The sequence below is a fragment of the Acomys russatus genome, chromosome 29, assembly GCF_903995435.1.
Source record: "Acomys russatus chromosome 29, mAcoRus1.1, whole genome shotgun sequence".
NCBI classification, from domain to species: Eukaryota; Metazoa; Chordata; class Mammalia; order Rodentia; family Muridae; genus Acomys; species Acomys russatus.
In genome coordinates, this window is record NC_067165.1 from 46,647,141 (window position 1) to 46,671,432 (window position 24,292).

The window sequence follows — 24,292 nt, forward strand, 5'->3', positions numbered from 1 at the left end:
CTTGGGTTCTACCCCCGATGGTCAGAGGAGAAAACAAAAACAAAACAAAAAACCAAACCAGAAAGTTAAAATGCAGTTGGGAGCACAGGCTGACACTGACGGCTGTGATACACGCTGTCCACGATTTGTTTATTTCAGATGCTGTTGGGAACCTGTACCAACCTAGCAGAGGGGCCCAGAAGGTTAAAGGACCTCCAGCATCTGGGTCAAGGGCTTTCCCATGAGCAGATTTCCTGTAAATGCTGTTGGATCCGGGTCAAAGCTGACGCTGTGGGAGCTGAGAAACCACAGCCTCCCTGGGGAGTCCCCTGGGAGTCCCACTCACCCCATACACCAGTAAAGCTTGGTTTCTGCTTGATTTATTGTCTCCACAGGAGGGGCCTGAGTTTCCCCCTTTGCCGCCCTGCTCCCTAGGGCTCTGTCCCCGAAGGCTGGTCTGTAGGGGCGTAGAAGCCAGCCACCTAGTGAAAGGACCAACAGAGGCACAGGCCCTGGGCTGGATGTGAAGTTGGGCCATAAGAGGGTTTGGGAAAGTGACTGGTCGAGTTTGCTAAATGTCAGAAGGACCACGGTGGACAGACAGAAGTGGCCAGAAGGATGCCTCAGAGGTGGGAGCTGAAATAGGGCAAGGTCCCTTCCCCCAGCGCCCTCTCCCCCAGTGTACCTTGGCTTTTTGGGTTAGGTCGCCCCACTCTTGGCTTTGGCTTGCTGACTGCATGTAGGTCCTGACCACCGACCGATCCCCGGCTGGAGGCTCGAGGAGGTGCCCTAAGGGAGCTGCAGTGTCTGCGCCTCCCCTCCCCCAGCACACCCTTGCCCCCACACCCCATGTGTGGGCCTGAACAACACTCTGCTGCCTGGCGGATCCTGCGATGTTTCCCAGGCAACTGTCTCATACAGCCTGTCTGCCTGGCACTCCCACAACCCATAAATGCCGCCGTGCCTGGCTCCAGGCAGCCTTGCCTGCTTGGCATACACAGGCCAGCAGGTGTGGGGAACTCAGCCTGTTGTCAGAAGGCCACTCAGGGAGAGAAGGCCGCCCAGGCCTTGTGGACATCCTCACACAGCCAGTGAGTATCTCTGGGGCACCCCGTGTAGATGTCACAGTGTTCTGCCACACCGTGAGAATGGGGAGCCAAGTGACAGAAGCGTGCATCTAAACATGCCGGCCTACTACAGGTCTCGCCTGAAAACTAGAGGCCTGTGTCCTCTCTGGGCTTGGTCACAGACAGATGTTGTCATGACCCATTCAGAGGGTAAATTAATGGCAAACCTGGTTTCCAAGAAGACAAGAAGACTGTAGGGAGCCCAAGGCCTGGGACCACAGCTTTAGAGCAGGGTCTGATGGACAGGTTCACCCAGCTCAGCAGCTGACCATCCCCTGCTGGTGACAGAGACCAATCCTAGGACTAGCCTTGCTAGTGAGGGAGTGACGACTTCACCCCTGCCTCCGAGACAGGGTTTCTCTTGTAGCCCTGGCTGTCCTGGGCTCGCTTTGTAGGCCAGGCTGGCCTCGAACTCACAGAGATCCGCCTGCCTCTGCCTCCCGAGTGCTGGGATCAAAGGTGTGCGCCACCACGCCTGGCCTGGCCGAGTGAGGATTCTGTTAACAGCACCTTGAGAAAACTATTTGCCAAGACACCAACCTGGCTGGCAGACAGATTTCCGAGATTAGCTTTGCAGAGTTTGGGCTTTTCCTCCAGGCAAATATGGTCTAACCATGGACAAAGCCAAAGAGATGAAGGCGGTCCCCAACCTGGGGCACTCTGTGGACGGAGGCCCCATTGCCTCCCACACAGGAGTACTTCCTGCTTCCTCCATGTCTCTTCCAAAGGGCTGAAGTAGCCTTTTGTTTGTTTGTTTGTTGACAGGGTTTCTCTGTGTAGCCTTGGCTGTCCTAGACTCGCTTCGTAGGCCAGGCTGGCCTCGAATTCACAGCAATCTGCCTGCCTCTGCCTCCTGAGTGCTGGGATTAAATGTGCATGCCACCAGGCCCGGCTTTGAACTGCCCTTTTGTAAATGTGAATTTTGGCTCAAAAGAAAGTTGTTTCTGCAGTACAAGGGTCAGTCCCAAGCAGAAAGTATTTTCGAATGAAGTTAATTCCTTGTCACCACAGCAGATGGCTCCATTAAGTCCAATTTTACTTTTTTCTTTCTTCCTTTTCTTTTGTTTTGTTTTTCGAGACAGGGTTTTTCTGTGTAACAGCTCTGGCCCTCCTGGAACTAGCTCTGCAGTGCAGGCTGGCCTCGAACTCACAGAGATCTGCCTGCCTCTGCCTCCCAAGTACTGGGATTAAAGGTGTGCGCCACCACGCCCAGCCCCAATTTTACTTTTTAATTAATTAAAAAGAATCTGTGCCCCACCCTCCTCCATGGTATGAGGGTGGGCACATACCATCATAGTGCAGGAATGGAGGCCAACCCCTGCTATTGGTCCTCACCTTCCACCATGTTTAAGGCAGTCTCCTGTTTGGTCCTGTGTACACAAGGCTGGCTGGTGCGAAAGCTTCAGAGGAGGGTCCCGTCTCTGCCCTTGCCCACAGCAGCACTAAGGCCACAGACCTGTGCTGTCAGGCCGGCTTCACACAGTTTTTGAGAACTGACCTTGAGCTCTAATTGTTGCACATGTGCTGTACCCGCTGAGCCACCTCCCCAGCCCAAATTTAACTTTTTGTTTTGTTTTATTCTTTTGAGACAGGTCTTTCTTCACAGCCCTGGCTGTCCTGGAATTCGCTCTGTAGACCAGGCTGGCCTCAAACTCAGAGAGATCCCTCTGTCTCTGCCTCCCAAATGACAAGATTAAAGGTGTGTGCCACCACTGCTCAAGTTAAACTTTAAAGGCCTTTCTTGATAATACATGGAAGGCGCCTGGGACAAGCTGGGTTTGTTGGGGCTGCCTATCACCCCAGTTTCTACCCCCTCCAGTTCTAGAAATGGTAGGAATGGGGCTGGAGAGATGACTTAGCGGTTAAGAGTACTTGCTGTTCTTGCAAAGGATCCAGGTCCCTCCCCCCCCCAGTACCCCACATGATAGCTCACAACCATCTGTGACTACAGTTGTAGGGGATCCAAGACCTTCTTCAGACCACTGTGGGCACCAGACACACATGACACAAATACATGCATGAATGCATATATTGATATATATAAAATAAAATCTATTTTTTTTTTTTTAAGAAATGACTGGATCTTGTAAGCCCCAGACTGTCGAGGCAGTGGTCGAGAGGAGGAATGAAGGCTGCTTGGCACCGAGTGGGGTCTCCTTGAACTTCATTCTCTGTGGAAGAGTTCCAAGCTGCAGGCCACAAGGCCTCTGGCCTGGCGCCCTCCCAGGCAGCCTGAGGGAAGAGCGACAACCCTGGGGGTGGAACAAAGCCCCCAGAAGAGCAGCATTCACATGGGTCTGAGAGTCCTCAGCCAGGAGGACCCACATTCTGCAGCTGGTGTGGTCTATTCTGGGGTCAGTGCCTGTCTCTCCTGACAGCCAAAGGTCCCACTGAAGTGGCCAAGGCCAGAAGATAACGGAGTCTCCTTACTCTGTGCCTCGAGAACACACATCTCTTCAGCCTCGGGGTACTTGAAGAGAGAACTTCTTCAGGAGCTTCGGGGTAAGTCTGCCTGCTCTGCTTCGCTCTGACCCTCTTGGGCCAATGGGCCATAGCACCTGTGTACGCAGAGGAGGGGTATGGGAGGGGCTGGTATGCTGAAGACCTCAGGAAAGGCCCTGGGCTCTGGTTCTCGGGTGTGGCTGAACTGGGCCCTCTTAGCCACACAGGACCCTCTCAGCACCTGGCTGGGCATCCTGCAGCTCTCCTCGGGCCTTCCTCCTGCTTATGAGCTGGTGCCAGTCCTCCTAGAGTTCTCAAGGTCTCCCGCAAAAGTACAGTGACACTTTCTTCAAAAGCCCAGTGTCCCATCAGCGGGCGCTTCATGGGCCTGGGACCCATCACACCTGTCTTCCCACCCTGGTCCCAGGTCATCCCTAACAGTGCAGTATGAGACTGCTCCACCCTGGCAGCTCCTGCCTGGGCAGCTCCTTGGGCTGCACCTTTGACCATCACTCTGGCTTCTTTAGGCTACAGCAGGCAGGTTCCCAAGATGCCACTCCCCCAAAACACTTCAAGGCAGAACAGACATCCTCATGTGTGCTGTGGGATTCTTAGGAGATTAAACGTGCTCATCCTCTTCAAGTCTGCAGAGATAAAAGACCCTAGTCAAAAATCTATCCCCAGCCGGGCGTGGTGGCGTGGGCCTTTAATCTCAGCACTAGGGAGGCAGAGGCAGGTGGATCTCTGTGAGTTCGAGTCCAGCCTGGTCTACAAACGGAGTCCAGGACAGCCAAGGCTATACAGAGAAACCCGTCTCGGGGAAAGAAAAGAAAAGAAAAGAAAAAGAAAAAAGAAAAAAGAAAAAAATCTATTCCCCAGACCCTGGCCTGGACACAGCTTCCAGGCTGGACCACACACGGTGGGCGTGACCTCGCCTAGGGATGGAAGGTAAGGTTCTGACGGGAACCTAGGAAGAGGGGTCTGGGAGTCAGATGGTTTCAGGACCAGCTTTAGGAACAGCCCTGACCCCTGGGGGCTGCGGAGAAATAGACAGACACTTGGCGAATTCCAAAGCGGACACCTAGGTGCCCGGGCTTCTGCTGCCACCAAGCGACGGGCTGCAGGATCGCAGGGCTGGTAGGAAGCCCGGGTTTCTCGCTCGGAGCTCAAAGTCCCTTGGTTCGCCTCTTCTCTCTTGGGTGGAGAAACCCAGTTCCCTTTATAAGAAAACAGTGATGGTAGAATTGGATCTGGAAATCTGGCTCTGTCCATTAGGCCTCCCGAAAAGGGGTACAGAACTGGAAAACTGAGGCAGGGCATTGTCTAGTACCCCTGGGGAGGTGGCACTGGCAGGGCACGTGCTGCCGGAAGGGAGCAATGGCTGCAGGGAAGCTTTGCGCAGGGTCGGGTGGGCCCAACCTCGCACCATTGCCAGCTGGAGGGCAAGTTGCACCCTGTCCCGCCTCTCCCTCAAGGCGGCAGCCTCGTGTCCTCGAAGGTTGGGATCTCGGCGCCACGGACTAGCAGTGCCACGAGGGGGGAGATGGCACTTGGGAGCTAGGGCGGGTCGGGTTGTACGTCTCACTTCCGCCGGACGCTCTTTGGAAGGGGGTGGATGGAGGAGGAGGAGCAGCAGCAGCGGCTGCGGGGGAGGCTGAGTCGCCGCAAGCCGCCCGCCGGGGCCGGGTGAGGCGGGCGCAGGGGGCGCAGGGGTCCGCGGCGCTCCCGCCTAGGTGCGGGTCCCACTTCGCGAGCGCGCGCGCACTCCGCCACCGTGCGGCCTGCTGCCAGCGTGGCTCCGCCTCTCTCTGGGCGCGCGCGCTCGCTTCTTCCGCCCAAACCCTGCGCTCCCTACCCACCACCCGCCCCCCCACTTTGCGTCTTTCGCAGCCCCAGGCTCCATTTCCCCCTACAGTCCGTTTCCCGCCCTAGGCGAGCCACGCTCCTCGTTCCACCGCGGAGTCCCTCCTCCGTGACCGCACTGTCGACCCCTTCTGCCCCCTCCCCCGGGGGTCCTGCTACCTCTCTCTGGGGAGCCCATTTCTACCAGGGCTCCCACCCCCTCACCCCCGGGCTGACTCTGCTTGCGCTTTCCCAGGCCTCCTAACCGCCGCCCCTGGTTCCTCTTGGAGAGCTGTAAGAGTGAGCCGTGGGCTGCTCTGCTGCGTAGCGCCGCGAGCGGGAAAGCGGATTTGACCCCCGACAGTCAGCCATTACCACCGCTGCCTGCTTTTCCCTGCCAGGTGTGTCCGTCTGGAGGGTTCCCAGGCCCTGCGGGGGTTGTGGGGGCAGTCATGGCGTCCGTGGCTATGACCTTATGGGTACGTGCTTTGCAGGAGTCCCAGCCTGACCCAGAGCCCCCTGCGCCTCCCGAGGTCTTCACTGTGGGATCCAAGACTTTTTCCTGGACGCCTTTTCCACCTGCCCTTGGTGGCTCTGGACGCCCCTACCAGCTGGTCCACGGGGCTGGAGGTTCCCAGGGGTCACCTCCTCCTCCATCTGGGAAAGGATGCCCTGCAGCGGATTCCCGTCGGGCTCCCAGCACCCAAGAGTGTGAGCCTGCGCAGAACCCACCTGTGTTGCTGAGCTGCCCGTTGTGCCAGAAGGCATTTGACCCGAAGTGAGTGTCACTTGCACCGCAGACATCAGGCTGTAGACTTAGCCTGTGGTAAAAATACACCCAGCACGCTCAGGAGGCAGAGGCAGGCTGAGTTCGAAGGCAGCCTGGCCTCTAAAGCGAGTCCAAGACAGCCAGGGCTACATTGAAGATAAGGCCGGTTGAACCCTACTTCAGAGTCTAACAGCCCCAATTTATTATTATTTTTTAAACGGGGCTTCTCTGTGCAACAGCCCTGACTGTCTTGGACTCCCTGTGTAGAGAGGCTGGCCTGGAACTCACAGAGATCCGCCTGCCTCTGCCTCCCGAGTGCTGGGATTAAAGGGGCATGCCATCACGCCCGACCCCTCCAAATGTTTTTTAAAACCATTTGTGCTGACCTGGGAGTGGTTGCTTATGTCTTTAATCCCAGCATTTGGGAGGCCAGCCTGGTCTACTTAGCAAGTTCCAGAATAGTCAGTGCTATGTTAAACAGGCCTCGTCTCAAAAAACTCAACAAAACAAAGGCGCGAGTATTTCTTGTTTGTGTGTTACATGTATGTGTCCGTGAAAGTCGTGCACAGAGGTGCTCATTTATCTGGAGGTCAGGTCAGGTGTTTTTCTCCATCACTTCTCACCTTAGTTTTTGAGATAGAGTCTCCCACTGAACCTAGAACTCACTGGTTTGGCTAGGGTGGGTAGCCAGTGAGCTTGGGGACCTCCTGCCTCCTCAGTAGCTGGGTCACAAATCCATACTGCCAGTGCTTGCGTTTTACGTGGGTAATGTTTGCACAAGCAAGTACTTTACCGACCGAGCCATTTTCCTAACCTCCAAAATGTGGCTTTAAAAAAAAAAAAAATCAGGCCGGGCGGAGTAGTGGCGCACGCCTTTAATCCTGGCGCTTAGAAGGCAGAGGCAGGTGGATCTCTGTGAGTTTGAGGCCAGCCTGGTCTACAAAGTGAGTCCAGGACAGCCAAAGCTACACAGAAAACCCTGTCTCGAAAACCAAACCAAACCAAACCAAAATAACAAAAAAAGTCAGAATCAAGCCTTTGTGAATTTGAGAGACTCCCCAGCCCCACCCCTAACAACACCCAGTCCACTTAGCTGAGACAACGTGTTGCGTGTGGGCTGGCTTGAGTCAGGTTATGGCTGTCCCCAAGTGGGGTCCTGTTCATGTGACAGTGAGTGTTTGTGAGACCCAGGCGCAGAAGCTGAGGGCTTGGGAGCCCTTTTGGGGAATTCATTCTCACAGACCCCAGATCCTGTCATAGTTCCCATTCCTCCCTTGTTCCAGGACGGCTTTTTGTCTGTGCTGTCCTTTCACGTCTGAAAAAAGACTCCTGAAGACGGCCGCCGAAGAGAGAAGCTGGGTGCACGCTGGGTGCTTTTGCAGTAGCTGTAAGGCGGCTTGGCAAAGTGCCTTGATTTTTTTTTATTCCCAAAGCAGGCTCAAGTCTTAGCAAGCCTGCACCGACTAAGACGCGTTCTTATGTTTAACTGTAAAGGAACTGGGATCTATTTGGTGAGACTCACGTGACGTGGCAGCCATTTTGTCAGGCTGGCTGTGGGGAAACCATGCCCCACGCTCTTGAAGGAGCTTGCGTCCCATTCCTGCCCCAACTCCAGGACGCTCTGCAGTTTAGATGGCAGACAATGGGCAAGACCCAGGCGAGGAGGCTGACTGGCTCCTGGCAGGTCAGTTTGGCAGCTAGGCACAGACTGAGTTGTCATGTCGCCCTCTGAGGGACAGACATAGCTGGCGCAGGTGAGCCTGGGAGCGCCCCCAGGAGCGTCACCCCACTCTTTACTTCTTTTAGCTGTGGCTGAGCCATGCAGAGCACCGTTTTACTGCTAACCGTGCCAGGAATCAGATGCTGGGTTTACATACATGCTGTGTATGTTTGGTCCAAGAAGACCTAGCTGCCACATTCAGACTTGTGTCTTTCTTTGCCCACCTTTGGGGGCTGGTCCAGTACTCGCAGTGTACCAGCCTGCAGTGCTTTTCTATAAGACAGTTGTCCCTCAATAGCATCTTCATGTGGCTTTGTGTAAGTCTGTATTGTCCAGGAAATGATGACAAGGGCAGATGATGACAAGGGCACGTCTTTATATTTAGCACAGTCATCACCCCCGCCACCCCCCAGACAGGGTCTCTCTGTGTAGCCCTGGCTGTTCCTGGACTCACTTTGTAGACCAGGCTGGCCTCGAACTCATAGAGGTCCACCTGCCTCTGCCTCAGAGTGCTGGGATTACAGACCTGCGCCACTGCACCCGGCTGGTACAGTCACTTCTATCTGTGGTTGTTTGAACCCACAGATAGGGAAGCCGCTGTATTCTCTCTCACACCTGTGCCAGGCAGGCAGCTGGTGAGACAGTCTCACAGAGGGAGATGCTGAAACCTTAGTTTTCCCAACGCAGTGAGGCTTGGTGGTTGTGATTATTTCTCTCGGTGTGTGTCTCTGTCTCTCTCTCTGTCCATCCGTCTGTCCCCCCTCCCTGCTTGTCTGTCCTCTGTCCCCCCCCCTTTTTTTCAATATGTAACCTAAGCCAAGCTGTCTTCTTGCCTCAGCTTTCAGAGTAGCTGGGATGACAGGGATGCCCGATGCCTGGCTCATGGCTGTGCCCCTCTCAGAATCTGGGGCAAATCCATGTTGGTCGGCCATATCCAGGGATGAGCTGTGTCTGGGAGTGAGCAGGAGCTCAGCTGTGAGATGAGTGCTACAGAAACAGCTCCTGCGGGGGTGGGTGGGGTGGGAGGGGCAGAATCCCCGAGACCCCGCTCGAGGATGGTTGGGGTCCACACAGACCCTTCAGGTGCCTTCCAGAAAGCTGTAGGGAGGGAAGTGTTAATACCTTGGTTAGATTGCCTGAGGGGCTCTCAGGGAAGTCAGAGACCATTTGTTGGGGACTGCCAGTTGAGACAGCCGTTGAGAGTCCTGGGACGCGGGAGCGAGGTGTCTGATGTGGTCTCAGGCCCATTCTCTTGGTGTCTGTTCTGTTGTAAGTCTCTAGGCAGGTCTGTTCCCATAGTGGCCATCGATCTAGGTGGGAGCCAGCTAGGGTGCAGCGAGCCGGCCAAGCCCTGGGAGGCCTGTGAGGGGAAGTAATGGGCACCTGGTTGGCCAGCAGGATGTCCAGAGGACCCTAGGGATCTGTGGGGTTTCACCTTAGGACTTGTGTGGGTCATTTCACCAGCCTCAGCACATACACGGTGAGCTGACTGCTGGGAGAGACACAGGGCACTGTGATGAGAGTCACGGGGTTTCTGGTTGGTTCTACGTCGGGAGATGGCAGTCCTGCTCTAACAGGCTTGGGTGAGACTCTCCGACATTGGTTTGCGGAATGGGGTTCATTGTAGTGCTCATGGGGTCAGGAGCTGTACGGAGAGTCTGAGGGAGGAGTGGTGCCTGGTGGATTGCTGTGTGAGGACAAAAGGCTGTGTGTGGGGTGCTAGAAGGAAGTAGGGGCCATGTGAGCAGAGACTTGTGAGCTTAGCCACTCCAGGGGCATGTCTCTGGGTGGTGATATCCAAGAGATGGCCCCTCTAATAGGATGGTGGCCGCATGGCCTCCAGCAAGTCCTGGGCTGCTGAGCTTTGTCCTGGCAGCTGTACTGACCACCCTAGCTGGGTCACCTCCTCTCTCTGATGGCCAGATGAAGTCACGAGTGGAAAGGGTGCTGCCTTTGTTCTCTGGCTGTGATGCCCTTCTCAAGGCCAGTGGTCCAGCCCTCCTGGGGTGCAGGAGCTCTATGGGCCTTCCAGAAATGTAGAGGCAGGGGCCACATGACTGAATCTTGCATGGTGGGGCTTGGTCCTTCCACATCAAGGAAACATTGCCTAGCAGGGTGTGGTGGCACATGCCTTTAATCCCAGCACAGATCTCTGTGAGTTTGAGGCCAGCCTGGTCTGCAGAGTGAGTTTCAAGACAGCCTGGGCTATATAGGGGAGCCTTTTACCAACCAAGAAACAAGCGAACACCAGCCAGTCAACCTGAGCTGCAGCCCCTCCTGTGAGCATGTCTGCCTCCTGGAGGGTGGGGCTGGCTGTCCTGGAGGGACTCTGACTTTCATGTGTCTTTCCCTGGGCTGCCCACTGAGCTGGGCTTTCCTGAGAACTGCCCTTTGTGCTGGTTGGTGGAGTACCTTTAGGTTTGTCCAGCCTGACCTACTGTAGCCAGGCATGGGCAATGAGGCCTGCGCTGTACCTCTAGAGCTGGTGTAGAGCCTCTAGCTCCCCTTGCTGGTCTCTGCCTTTTGTTTTGTGAGACAGGGTCTCACTGTGTAGCCTTGGCTGTCCTGGAAGTCACTCTCTAGACCAGGCTGGCCTCGAACTTATAGAGATCCACCTGCCTCTGCCCCCAGAGTGCTGGTATTAAGGGCATGCACCACCACATCTGGCTTTTTAAATTATATTGTGTGTGTGTGTGTATGCATGTGTGCGCGTGTGCATACCAGAACTAGAGTGTGGAAGTCTGAGGAAAACTTCTAGTTATTTTCTCCTATTACGTGGGTTCCAAGGATTGAACTCAGGTCATCAAGCAAGTGCTTAACTCGCTGAGCCATCTTGCTGGCCCCAGAGAGTCTGTGGGACTTAAGAATCTCTGGCCTAGAAAAGAGTTCTCAAGTAACAGGGAGGTCAACCTTGCTGACCAGCTGTGGAAGAGCCCAGGGCTTCCCAGGGGTTCTGGAGTACTCCAGGAGGGAGGCCCTTCCCTTGGCCAGCACTCTCTTAGGAGGCGTCTCCACTGTCTCCTCTCCCTTGCAGGCTGACCCAGCTGGATGTGGATAGCCACATTGCTCAGTGCTTGGCTGACAGCACAGAAGACCTCGTGTGGTGAGCTGCAGGACGCCTCGCCGTGTCTCCCTCGAGCATTCATGCGGACATTGGATGCGGCTGCGGAGATGCATCTTCGTGTGGATGTCTGAGTACAGGCTCCTTCTGGTTTTGTTTGTGGGGGTTGGGATGATGCTGATCACTGACAGCTGGTAGCAGCAGATCCTGTGATGGTTCATTGCCAAGTTGATGGGATTCGTTATCACCCAGGAGGCACACCTCTGGGTGTGTCTGCGAAGCCATTTCCAGAGATTAAGTGGGAAAGGAAGGTGCACCTTGGATGTGGGGGTACCTTGGCCTAGGGTCCCGCTGAATGAAAAAGGAAAAGAGAGAAATTGAATCGCTTCCAGACTGGGGATGTGATGTGGTGCACTGCTCACGTGCCACGGTGGGTGGAGCTGCCTGTGCTACTGTGCCTTTCCTGCCGTGGTGGACCGCACTCCGTCTGTGGGCCGAAATAAACCTTATGTTGCTTTGATCAAGCAGTTTGTCCTAGCAAGAAGAAAAAACGAGTATGCCCACCCAAGCAGGGGAGCCAGGATCTGTCACGAGACCCAAGTCTTGTGAACGTATGTGCGCAGCGGCACCTTTTCCTGGCCGCAAGCGTGATCTACTGGATTACATTTCACAGACTTTTTTATTTTTGTTTTTTTCTTTTGGTTTTTTGAGACAGGGTTTCTCTATGTCCTGAGTTCACTCTGTAGACCAGGCTGCCCTTAAACGCAGAGATCCACCTGTCTCTGCTTCCTGAGTGCTGGGATTACAGGAGTGCGCCACCACCACCTGGCTTCATAGACATTAAAGAAAAAAAAAAGGGATTTATTTATTATATATACAATGTTTTGTCTGCATGTACACCTGCAGGCCAGAAGAGGGTATTAGATCACATTATAGATAGTTGTGAGGCACCATGTCGTTGCTGGGAATTGAACTCAGGACGTTTGGAAGAGCAGTCAGTGCTCTTAACCTCTGAGCCATCTCTCCAGCCCCTCATAGACATTTTTTAAAAAGGTAATGGTGTGTATTTATATGTGTCTGTGTACGGTCTGTGCACGTGAACGTGGTTGCCCACAGAGGCCAGTAGAGGGCACTGGGTGCCTGGAGCTACAGTTAGAGGCGGTTGTGAACCGCGAGGACCCAAACTCGAGTCCTCGCTAAGAGCAGCTTGTCCTAACCACTCGACTTCTTGGTCGCCCCAGTTATGTTTTTATTTCTCCAAATGCGCAGCTCCCCGTCCAGAAACACAGGACGGCAGGCTGACGGCTTATCACTGAATTGAGGTCCTCGTCCCTAGTGATGATGGTGTGACCATGGAGCCTTGAGGGCGGGTCATGAGGGTGGGGCTTCCTCAAGGGGATTCAGAGAACCTACTGAAGGGGCCTTGAGAGATAGGAACCTCACTACCACTCGGGACATAGCAAGGCACCTGTCCTCAATGTCAACACGGACCCTCATCAGAGCTCGCCACGTTGGCTCCTCCGTTTCCAGGACTAAGATGGAAGGTGTGTTGTCTACCTAGGCTGGGGAGTGTCTTGGTGGCACAGCCAAGATACCACGGGGAGTGGAATGTGCTTCCTCAACCTCATGGCTAAGGGGTAGGGTTCCTGAGGAGAAATTAAGGGAGGGGTATGGGCCATATCTTGTCAGCTACATGTTCTAGCTGACGACCTAAGTGAAAATGGGGCAAAAGCAAATTTAGGTTGTTTTCTTGTGCTATTAATCCCAGACGCTAAATAGTGGGCTCCCAGCAAGGCCTGGCACTTCCCCCCGCCTTTCCCCCAATCTTTGTGTTTTGAACTCACTCTGTGGCTGAGGACAACTCGATTTTCCTGTCACTACCTCTCAAGTGCTGGGATTACAATGTCCCCTAGACTGACTTGTGTCTGACAGTCTTGTCTGTGGAAACGAGTATTGGCCTGGGCTGGAGATAGGTGTGGTCTGAAAGCCCGAGATAACCATGGCTCAATCAGTTGGGTGTGGTGGGTCCCACCTGTAACCTCAGCGATTGGCAGGTGAGGGTTCACGCTCAGACTCTTTACCCTACATAGTAAAGCCAAGTCAACCTGTCGCAAAAAACAAGCTGCTAGGGCTTCATATAACCCATAAAAACACACGAAGGCGGCTGTGGTGCAGCAGACAGTAGGTGAGGACTCACCCGGTGCGTAAAGCCTGCTGCAATGCCTAGAACCCCTTCAAAAAACTCAAACTACCTGAAACTAGCTGTGTTGCCAGGTGAAGAGGCACACTTGCAAAGGCCACTTTGTCAGGGTTCTCCTAAAGACAGGTGTCATCATCGGGTGAGAGGATTCCCTGGTCATGGGGCTGAAGAGTTCCTCACAGGCTACCTGCAGGAGGGGGGGTCCCAGGATGCTGGGAAGGGCCTCAGAACCAGGGACACCGACGATGTGGGTCTCAGGCTTGGTGCATGTTTCTGGGAAATAGGAAGAAGAGCAACCTTGGAGCTCTGACATGAGTGAGGAGAGCATTTCTCAGCTGGTCCAGTGGGACTCACACCGGTCTCACACCAGGGTTCCAGAAATCCCTAATCTAGTCAGTCTGCAATCCCAGCATTGTAACCTGAGAAAGTACAGTGATGGGGAAACACAGAGACGCGGGTGTGCGACAGTGCAGCCTGTCACGTTAGGAGGAAAGAGGGCGTGCCTCCAGAATCTTCAGTTGTGAGGCCAGACTCGGCTCATGGGGATGGTGGTGAGGCACTGAGCGGGCAGGTGTGTGGGACACCTGTTCCGTGCTGCGTCCTAAGCCTAAATGTAGTCTAGGGAGAGACTCGGGAAAATGGAATAAAACCTTTGCTTTCGCCGAACGTTGAATACAAATAACACCAGTAAGGGCGTTTTCGTCAAAGTCTTTAATAGATAGGCAAGAACACGAATGACCTTGGCCGTGGAGGGCGAGAACATCATCCACAGAAGGAACTCGGGCTGGCGACGGGCTCCACCGATCAAGTGTACAAAACCACACGGTCATGGTCACGGCTTTACAGTCATGAAGTCACCAGTGTTTGTGAACCATTTTCAAAAGACACACACTATCTTGCCCGGGGCTGTTTGCAACCGTTAGCGCTATTTATCACCCCCCACCCTCCCCCAAATCACATTTCAGTACACCCTTCACTTTCTTTAATTTATAAAACAAGTTACTGTATATAAAAGTCTCCCCTTTTGGTGGGCACAACGCTATTCACACATTTGTACATGAGCAGTCGAACCAGTAACCAGCAAGTCATTTGGCAATAGGCAGTATCCAAATAAACACACCCAAGGGCTCCCGAGCTGTGTGGGCAAAGGAGCTGCTGCTGTGCAGGGCAGCAGCACACCGGGAGGAAAGGACCCTGAAGAACCCATTTGTTCTTGGACTGTTTGTGGGGCTCTTCACCTTAGCAGCTCAGCTCACAGGCAGGTGTGACTGCAGAGCCCTCAGACTGGGGCTCCAGCCACATGGACACCCCAAGGCTGAGATGGATACCCCTGGGGGCCCAAATACTGGCTCTTAGGCTCTGTTTGATTTTTTTTTTTTAACCAGTTGTTGGGGACGTGTTTGACTGATGGACACTGGGAGTGCTGGTTGAAATGTGTCCGTGTTCAACAGGTGTTCCGGAGCCACGTGGTCCGAAGCCTGGGCTGCCTGCTCCGTCCCAGCACCTTGGACCTGGGTGTGGCTCTGATGTGTTCAGTGCCAGGCATGGCGATGGCCCGAGAAACCTGAGTGAATTGGGGTGAGGGCTGTGGGCGGCCACTGGGCATCACAGGGAAGCAGGGCAGCACCGTTAACAGCGCCTCTACATTTTTTCCCCCTAACTTTGATTTTTGCCAAGGCCACCAGCTCTAAACATGAGAGGAGGCTAGACTCCACCCTGCCTGACAATGGAGACTCAGTTTGGCAGGGTTGGGGGATGTGAGGCTTGTTTGCCACGCGGGCCAGCCTGGCTTGGGTGGACCTGGGGTGCTCTGTCATGACCTGCCATGACCAAGGTGCGTAAACAACGGCCCCCGCCACACCTGGCCTGCTGCATTAACTGACCTATCCCGGAAAGCCTCCCATGGGCCTCCCCAGTAAATCTAAAGAGGAGGATGTCTGATCACAGCAGTGTGGAGCAGGCGTGTTTCCCCGGGAAGAGTATGGGATTGTGGGTATTCTGTTACTTTAAGGCTTGGGTCCATCACACACACGTGTTTAAATTTTCTAATCTGGAGTATCAGTGATAAAAATATTTTCCAAAAAATCTAATGTATAACACAAGACATCTTGGAGGCACTGGCTATGGTTCTCAGAAGTATACTTTGTGCGGATTTAGTTTTCAATTCTCATCCCCTTTTTTAAAAATTTATTTACCTATTTATTTGGTTTACTGGTGCTTTGGTGAGCAATGTTTTAGAATCTCTATAATCCAATTTTCCCCCTGGGAGTCCAAAAGGGCTGGTAGGAACAATGCCACCAAGCTGACCAGGGTGTCACTTCAGCCTTGGACTACCACGGCTTAGCTGCACTAGGTATGAAAATACTTGTTAAATATTAACAACAGAACTTACCGGGACTTAGAAAACCGTTCCAAATCTGTAACAATTCTTGTTGCAGTGCGTCCCTGCAGGCACTTGGGTACCCATCCCCTGCCTACGGTCTGCCTGCTCGGAAAGTGCAGCTTCCTCCTCACATGGGGGCCACGTTGGGGACATCAGGCGGGTGCCACTCAGAAAAAAGGCATCAGAAGAGGCTTCAACATCATCGGTACATTTTATTCCTCAGGGCATTACACGCTATCTTTTCCTGGAGCGGGTCAGTGCATCGAGTTCTGTTTCTGTGGAAAATGTGCACCTTCAAAACGGCGTGACCATCTCGCCCTCTGGTAGGGCCGCCACGGGGCACAGGAAGCGGTTCCTCCATCACAAAGCCAGCCTCTGGGGCCCGGACACAAGAGACTGATCAGCTCACAAGTGCCTGTTGGGATGCCCCTCTGCGGTCTTGGTGGCCAGCATCCCTCCCTGGCTGCTCGGAGCCTAAGTGCCCAGCCTGGCATGCATATGCTGTAGTTAAGGGTAAAGTGACAGGGTCATTCACAGGTGTGTCCACAACAGATGCTCATGGCCTCACACGGACTCCTCAGCAGAGAGCAGAAGTGGGTTGATGTACTCAAAGCCTTCAAACTCAGACTGGTCAATCCTTTTTATGACGTCCCTAGAAACGCAGAAGAGGCGAAGAGTGGCAGGCCATGTCCCTCCCTCAGGCACTGTCCTTCCCACCTGCCCGGGACTTACTCGTCATCTGGGGTCAGCTGCACGGGCTCGCTGGTGAACTGCGTATCAAAGTTGTCCAGGCCATAGTCGTCCGTGATCTGGGGCTGAAAGGGAGGCAGGGCCTGCTTCTTTTCCAGCTGAGGATATTGACAAGGGCGTGTCAGGGGGGAGCGCCATGCGTGCCCTTTGCCCGAGTTGGCTCTTTGTGCGCACACAAATCACGAGATGAAACAGGAAGCTGAGCTTTTCAGCATGCCTGGTATTTGAATGCCAGTCCCCCCCCCCCCTTTAACGCAAAGAATTTGGGAGAAGATATCCAACCCCGGAAAAGTACTGGATGCAGAGGTCCTGGGGAAGCAGCATTATAGGTGGTGGCTGGAAACGCTCTCCTCTCGCCCTCCCCCGCTCTGTCTCTCAGAACCTGATCATAATGGTATTTGGGTGTGACAACATCCCCCCCTGGATGGGCACTGGGAGGACCCTTCCCTCCGCTCCTCACCCTACGGTGGATGTCATTTCTGTCTTTTATTATTTAGAGGTGGTCCCTCTGGTCCAGCGGGGAAGGCAGCCATCTGCAGAGACTCTGGTGTCTGACCCTCGCCACATGGTACCAACAGTGCCAAGGAATTCCGCCCCTGCCCCCAGTCTCACACTCACAACCATTCACGGCTGCTTGCATTCCAGGCATCTAGGTGTGGCAGGTGGATCTCTGTGAGTTCTGGCCGGCCAGAGACACATAACATAAAACAGCATAAACTTATGGGCCTTTCATATATTATTAGGCTCTGTCCACATTCGGTCCCACTGCCCTCCTTTCTACCCCCGTCCCGAGTGTTTTGCTGTTGTTGTATCTGTTCTGAATGTTTGGGTTCCAAAACAGAGAAAGGGGGCATGGTGTGCCAAGATGGATTGGTTATTTGTAATTTATTATTTTAAATTTTATCTTTATTTTATGTGCATTTGTATTTTGCCTGCATGTATGTCTGTGTGAAGGTGTCAGATCTTGAAGTTACAGACAGTTGTGAGCCGCCAGGTGGGTGCTGGGAATTGAACTCAGGACCTCTGGAAGAGCTGTCACTGCTCCTAACCGCCGTGCCATCTCTCCAACCTCGAGACTGGCTATAAAATAGCTGTTCAGCTGGATGGTTGTGGCACATACCTATAATCCCAGCACTGGGGAGGCAGAGGCAGGAGGATCTCTGAGTTCAAAGCTAGCCTAGTCTATAGAGTGAGTTCCAGGACAGCCAGGGCATCACAGACCCTATTTTGTGGTTGTTATTTTTTGGTTTTTCGAGACAGGGTCTTTCTATGTAGTCTTGGCTGTCCTAGACTCACTTTTTAGAACAGGTTGGCCTCGAACTCACAGCGATCTGCCTACCTCTGCCTCCCGAGTTCTGGGATTAAAGGTGTGCACCACCACACCAGGCCCTTGTTTTGTTTTTTTAAAGGAGAAAGATAAAGCACAGCTGTTCTTCTTCATCAAGCAGGGCTCTTGAGCCACATAGGGGCAACCACACAGGTGGGGCGTTCCTGAGCATTTGTTGCTGTCTGTCCAGCACTCACTCAGCTCTTTCAGGGGGAGGTGGGTGACAACTGGTCCCAGAACAGCACGAAGCTCTGTCCTATCAGCCACACTGCCCTGCGTGAGCTCAGGATGCAGGCCTTGAGGACGCTGCGTGAGTCTGCACTTCACCTCACATATGGCTGGCAGGGGAGCTGCTGTGACATTTCCCTAGTCTGTCTAACGATGGCCCTGTGGAAGGGACCAGTGTCTGGCTTATAGCTGCATCTCAGTTCTTAGAGACAACGCTGATCCAACAGAGCACAGCGTGCATGGGTGAGTGAGCGAGCGAGGGAACGAGAAAAGGAACGGAGAAGGTGTGAGGAGTGGGCGCATCCATAGTGAGTGACAGAGTAAGAGCAAGAAAGGGTGCCAGTGCGGTCCTGCGAAGACTGGGTAACTTATGAGGACTACAAATTTGTCCTTGTACCACCGGGGCGACGCTGCGTCTAACCAAGCACCCTGAGCCTATGTCTGCCTGCAGCCTTGCCTGTCAGGGTCCTAACTGGCCCAGACCAGACCCCTCCCACATCCCAGAAGTCCCCAGCAGGGTTTTAGGGACACACTCAGCTGTCTGGTTACCCAGTATGAATGAGGGTGAGTGTGGATGTGAGGGAGGACCCCCCCTTGCCACACGCATCATGGTGCCACGTGGCGACACCAGCATCTCTTCTGGCCGCTGTGCATTCCCTGATGGACAAGACGCAGTATGGTTGGGTACGGGACACCAGTGAGGCCTTGCTCAGGAGAGTAGGGAGCTCTAAGCCTGGCAGCCTCTGGGATGGCTCCAGAGTTCACAGCAGTGAACACGGAGGGAACAGAGTTCCCAGCACTGCTGTAGGCAGGAGGAACAGCCGAGAGCACATGGATAGCACCGGCCATTTGGATTCTTGGTACCCGAGGCAAAGAGATACGCCCAACAGCCAGGATGCTGCTGTCGCTATTGGCTTCTCAAGTCTGGGCTACACAGGCTGGTCCTGCAATGAGGGTTAGCAGGGTGCTGGCCCTATTTAGGGAGCTGTGCCTGGGGCTAGTGGCAGCTGTGACCCCGTTTCTGACGAGTCCACCTGGCTGTGGACTGCACAATTGCCTGCAGCACCTGTTTGTCTCTGGAGCCCTGTGCCTGGGCTTTTCTGGGTGTGGCCCTCCATCCTGTCCTCCTGTTGCTTCCTTTCTCTCCTGGCCACAGGCTCATGCTACGGCCACGGGCCAGAGGGCTTTGTGAGTCCATCTACTCGCTTTCCTCTCTGGAGTCAAGACTCTCCTCTAGAAGCCTCCGGCCTATTATTTAAATGCATTTGTTTCCCTATGTGTGCACGAGTGGGCACACGTGAGCCGCGGCACACCTGTACGGAGGGGACAGCTCTCTCATTCCATCATCTGCGTCCTGGAAATCTAACTCAGGCCGTCAGCTGGGTGCCAGGCACCTTTACCCACTGAACCATCATCTCACTGGCCTGGACCTATTTAAAATGCCCGACACGGGGCAGGGGTGGAGGCTATCGACTTCCTGCCCTGGTGGGAACTGATGTCAACGGAGCTTGTTTTAGCCACAGTGTGACTCACTCCTCAAGGTGGCCAGTCGCCACGGCACCTGCCAGCAACCTGGAACCTAGTAGGTTTGACGGCAGGTGGTAGCAATGCCCAGATGGCCACTTCAGCTCTCTCCGGTTCACGGTGGGGCAGGGACTGCTGTTAAGATACATACCTCACAGACTTGAGATACTGTCAAATCCCTATGGAGCACCTGACAGAGGGTCTGCGGACAGACCCTTGTGGTAGGCGGCTGTAGCCAAGCGTCCCAAGGGAGCCAGGACTTTGCTGCACGGACCCTTTTCTTTCAGAACCAATTGACTGACTAGTCATATCTGCGTCTGGGACTGTGTCCAACAACTTTCCCGTGGCCTTTATGCTAAAATCCAAACCTTCTGGTGGAGACTTGGCAGTGAAGGATGTGCCGGATGGCCACTGTGGACTTGGTGTGCTTAGCGGAGGATATGCTCCCACCCTCACGTCCCAGAGGAGGGGCAGGAGACCACCCCACAGCCCCTCCCTGTGCCCCTCCGCTCCCTTCCGACTCCACTCTTGCTCCAGAGCAGTGGAGCGGCATGGCAGAGGAGCCCATGGCCAAGGCCCAGGGAGGACCCTGAGCACCAAGTTCTAGAGTGGCCTCTGCTGCTGAGTCTGGAGAGGGTAGGCTTAGAGGATCTGGTAGCAAAAGGTCACTATGGGGGAACAGTGTGCCACTACACAGTCCTCACATCAGCCACCGGGACGGGCAGAGGAGGGTCTTGTCTGTGTCTGATCAAGGTCATCCCCCTGGACTTGTCGGAAGTGGAACTCCAGCACTGGGATTTGCCCACCCTCCTCTGTCTGCAAGAGCAGCCGCTGCTCTGCCTGCCCGAGCCTGTCATGACTCCCTCTGCAGGGTGGCCCTAGAGGACATCAGAACAGAGTGTGCTGGAGGGACAGCACTAGTGGAGGGAGGTGTAGGTGTGGCGAGCTGTTTCCTGCCAGTCTGCCTGGCTACTTATGGGGGAGGGAGGGGAGGCTCACCCCAAAAATAGGCCTTTCCAGAGCTTCAGCTCAGGTGTCCCAGGGACTCAAGTGACAGTTTGGCTGTCACTCCTTTCAAAACCCAAGCCCACGGTGGGGGGTGGGGTGGGGCGGGGGTTGGGGGGAGGGGAGAGCCAAAGATAAGCCTGGCCTCCTCTTCCTCAGTGCCTCTTCCACAGACAGCAGTGCCATCTAGCCTATAACCCCCGAACAAGACCCGTGTCAGCTGGCCTAAGTCCAAGATCTTGGACACACCAGTTACGACTGTGGCTGCACCGACGGTGCTGACAAGAGCAGTGCTGGGTCAGTTGGGGAAGGGCCGGGATTAGGAGCCTCTCCAGTGCTGTCCCAGTGGCTCACGGGGGATCAGTTGCAATTCTCCTTGCTGCCCACATCTACTTCCTTCCTTATGATGGGCCAGGGGACCAGCATGCTGAGTCTCACCCACTGTGCAGCCTCTGGGCCTATGCTCCCGCCCCGAGGCTGCAGCTTTCTGCAGCCAGTGCTGGGCTATAGACCCTCAGCAGGTAGGATGGAGCGACCATCCCAACAGTGGCTCCTCTAGAGAAATGTCCCCAAGAAACTAGACATGAGTCCTGGCAAACACGCCGCGCGAGATGCCTGGTGAACTAAGAACCAGAGAGAGGGTCCCACGCAGGTGACCATCAGTGGGTGAACACATGGCTCATCTATGCGGCCACGAGGGAGGGCATGCACATCACCCTGACAGGCATGAGCCTTGAAGATGCTTCACTGAGTGAAGGGTTCCAGAATGCAAGGCCAGCCTACTAGCTGAGCTCCCTTTCAAGACTGAGCTGAGGAAAGCCAAGTTGCAAGATGGAACACCAGCGGGAGTGGCCAGGGGAGGGGAGGGCGAGGCGGGTGTCTCCTGGGCCGAGGAGGATGGGCTGTGACGATGTACTGAAAACTACAGTAGCGCGTGCCTGATGCGCTGGGGACCCTCCTCAGCCAGTCTTCTTGCTCAGAACCACGTGGCTCTCCAGCTTTGAGAGAGCTGGGCTGAAATTAGACACTGTGTCACACCACTCCCGTGGTGAGGTAAGACTGACGGGAGCCCAGGGCCAGGGGCTGAGGAGGAGTCAAAAGGACAGTGTCTGGGAGACAGTGTAGAGCTCTCGCTACTGTGCCGAGGGATCTGCAGTATCTGGCTCAGAGTCGGGGCGATGGGTTCCAAAAGACTGGGGCCGGCAGAGAGCCTACGGGTAGAGCCCAGACCAGGCCAGGCAGGGCTACACTGTGAAGATCTAGGTTAGAAATAAACCCATTGCTTCTCTCTGATGCTGCCAGAGCAAGAAAATGAGATGGAAAAGCTCACAAAATTGGTTCTTAAGTATCAAGGGCCAGTAAGATGGTTCAGCAAGTGACAGCTCATGCTGCCAACACCGATCACCTGAGTTTGGTCCCCGTGGCCTAAATGGTGGAAGGATAGAACTGGCTCTCAGAAGCTGTCCGCTGACCTCCGTGTGTACACACACGTTCACAAGCCAAATTGTTGTTTGTTTGGTTGGTTTTTTTTTGTTTGTTTTTTTGAGACAGGGTTTCTCTGTGTAGCCTTGGCTGTCCTAAGACTCACTTTGTAGACCAGGCTGGCCTCGAACTCACAGCGACCCGCCTGCCTCTGCCCCCCCCCCCCCCCCACCGAGTGCTGGCATTAAAGGCGTGCACCAGCCACCACGCCCGGCTCCAAATGTTTTTAAAAAAAGAGTGTCAGTGCTCTGAATACCGCATAAATACCTACACTTGAAGAAGGGAGAGACAGGAGGCTCTGACTGTGCAACAATAGGGCCCAGCTCCAGGAGGGTCATGGGTTGTGGGGCATCATCTTTCCTGGCTGCCTCTGAGGCCTGGCCCTCCCCATTCCTCCCAGAACCCACACACACTAACAGTCCTGTCAGTAAAAAATGACTAGTTCTGTGACAACACCCTGTTCTTCCTGGGGGGATGGAATGTAGACAGTGCTGGCAGTAGACCATCTGGAAAGGTCAGAGGAAGGTGTCCAGTGTCCCAGAGTTGGGCAAGTTCCAGATTTACTCAATAGGCTAATCTTTATATTTTCCCTCAAAAGAGTGTACTTTTTTGTTTTGTTTTGTTTTTTTTTTTCAAGACAGGGTTTCTCTGTGTTATCTTGGCTGTCCTGGACTCACTTTGTAGACCAGGCCGGCCTCGAACTCACTGAGATCCACTTGCCTCTGCCTCCCCAGTGCTGGGATTAAAGGCATGCGCCACCAAGAGTGTACTTTTTTTATAGGTGACATTGCAGTAACTTTCCCAATTGTTTATTATTATTATTATTATTATTATTTTTGTTTTGTTTTCCAAGACAGGGTCTCTCTGTGTAGCCTTGGCTATCCTGGACTTGCTTTGTAGACCAGGCCGGCCTCGAGCTCACAGAGATCTGCCAATTGTTTATTTTGAAGCAAGCTGTTTTTCTCTCCTAATATCAGGAACAGACTCAAGTGAGAGCCCTGAGGCTTTTGCTTGCTAGCCAGCCCAGCGACGAGCAACAGGACAGACAGGGTCTGGGCAGCTTTGGGAAACCAACCATGACACTAAAGAAGATGACCCTTGGGACCCCCACTCTGGCTGTGAGAGCAGCCCACCACACACAGCAGTGACCCTTGAGGCTTACCAGGTCCCAGTCTATGCTGCGGAAGAAGGCGTGTGACTTGATGTCAGAGAACCCAGTCTGCGGCCGGCAGCCAAGCCTCTCTTTGGGATCCTGGGGGGCGGAGGGGGGGTTCAAATAGGGGTGAGTCAGGACTCCCAAGGAAACACCATCCAACCCAGGTTTCCCCGCAGGGGCGCTCACTGTACCCAGCCATTCCCAGCCAGGTACAATCTCCCCTCTGCTGGGGTTCCTCCTTCGGTGGGTTATTTTCTCACCATTTATTTTGCATCAATAAAAATTAAACTCACAGATCACAGAGCCCCAGCGCCAAACCGGACGATCAGACCTGCACAGAGCAGCTGGCAGCGATAATAAACAGCTCTGATAGCAGCAGGCTCCGTCCACCCATCCCATCCCATGGATGACTTGATCCCGGAGATGTTCGGTCACCAAGGCCAGAGCTTACCTTATTTAAAAATCCTTTCAAGACGTGTGAGGCCTTGACAGACAGGAAGCGGGGAATCCGGATCGGCTTTTCCAGGATAACTGTGAGGAGGACAGGGTCCGGGTGAGAAGGGCAGTGCTTGCCTTTCCTGGCAGCCTGCAGGGTACCTGAACTCTGTCCATCTTCATGTGTTTTTTTGGGGGGAGGGGGACAGAATCTTGCTATGTATCTAGCCTGGCTGTGAACTCCTGCCCTTCCTACCAGCCCTCTCAAGCAGCTGGGATGACAAGGCCATGCAACTGAAACCTGGCATGAACCCCAGTTCCAAGCCAGAACTCAGACTTGCAGTCCCGGAACTACCTTTTGGTCTGAGGCATGCGAAGGCCTCTGGACACTGGTCACCATGGGGTGCTGAGGGACACGCCATTAACCCTGACCAGGGGTAAGGGGAACATGCCTGGGGCTATAGGAAATGCCTCGGGTGGGCTGGCTGCCAGGGCACTCTCTCTCTAAGTGACTTGGGGTGAGGTAAACGTTGGCCATCTGACTTCACATCCTCTGCCAGAGGAAAGGTTCCCCATCCTCACCTCTGAGAAGGGAAGAAAAGAGCAGGGAGGGAAATGCTGTGAGCTACTGACCTTGGAAAAGGTAGTCTTCAGTGTTCATGTCAGGGTTGTCCGTGATGATGTCAAACGGGGAACGCCCAGCCATCATCTCGAACATGAGCACACCCAGCGCCCACCAATCCACGCTGAACCCTGGGATGAAGCAGGCAGTCATTAGGCAGGAGGTGGTGGGGAAGCCCGTGACACTCTTAGTCCATGAAAGTGAACACGCCGAAGAGCCAGCATCCATCTCCCTGGGCAG

At 54.3% G+C, this 24,292-nt stretch overlaps 2 protein-coding genes across 2 annotated transcripts in view; one reads left to right on the forward strand and one right to left on the reverse strand.

Moving 5' to 3' along the window:
• Positions 1-828: 828 nt before the first annotated feature.
• On the forward strand, positions 829-11,163 carry Faap20 (FA core complex associated protein 20). The gene is given in 7 exon segments (XM_051171117.1): positions 829-844; positions 847-1,070; positions 3,677-3,867; positions 5,157-5,234; positions 5,647-5,791; positions 5,885-6,168; positions 10,914-11,163. Coding segments are annotated over 7 exon segments (1,011 nt in total). The 3' UTR covers positions 10,987-11,163.
• Positions 11,164-15,994: 4,831 nt separating this feature from the next.
• The window catches only part of Prkcz (protein kinase C zeta), a 110,402-nt gene continuing 102,104 nt past the window's right edge, over positions 15,995-24,292 (reverse strand). Inside the window, exons 14-18 of the mRNA XM_051171158.1 lie at positions 24,064-24,183; positions 23,447-23,526; positions 23,002-23,091; positions 16,256-16,371; positions 15,995-16,175 (exon numbers count right to left, since the gene is read on the reverse strand). Coding sequence (XP_051027115.1) covers positions 16,088-16,175; positions 16,256-16,371; positions 23,002-23,091; positions 23,447-23,526; positions 24,064-24,183 — 494 coding nt within the window. The 3' untranslated portion in view covers positions 15,995-16,087. The remainder of the gene's footprint in view (positions 16,176-16,255; positions 16,372-23,001; positions 23,092-23,446; positions 23,527-24,063; positions 24,184-24,292) is intronic.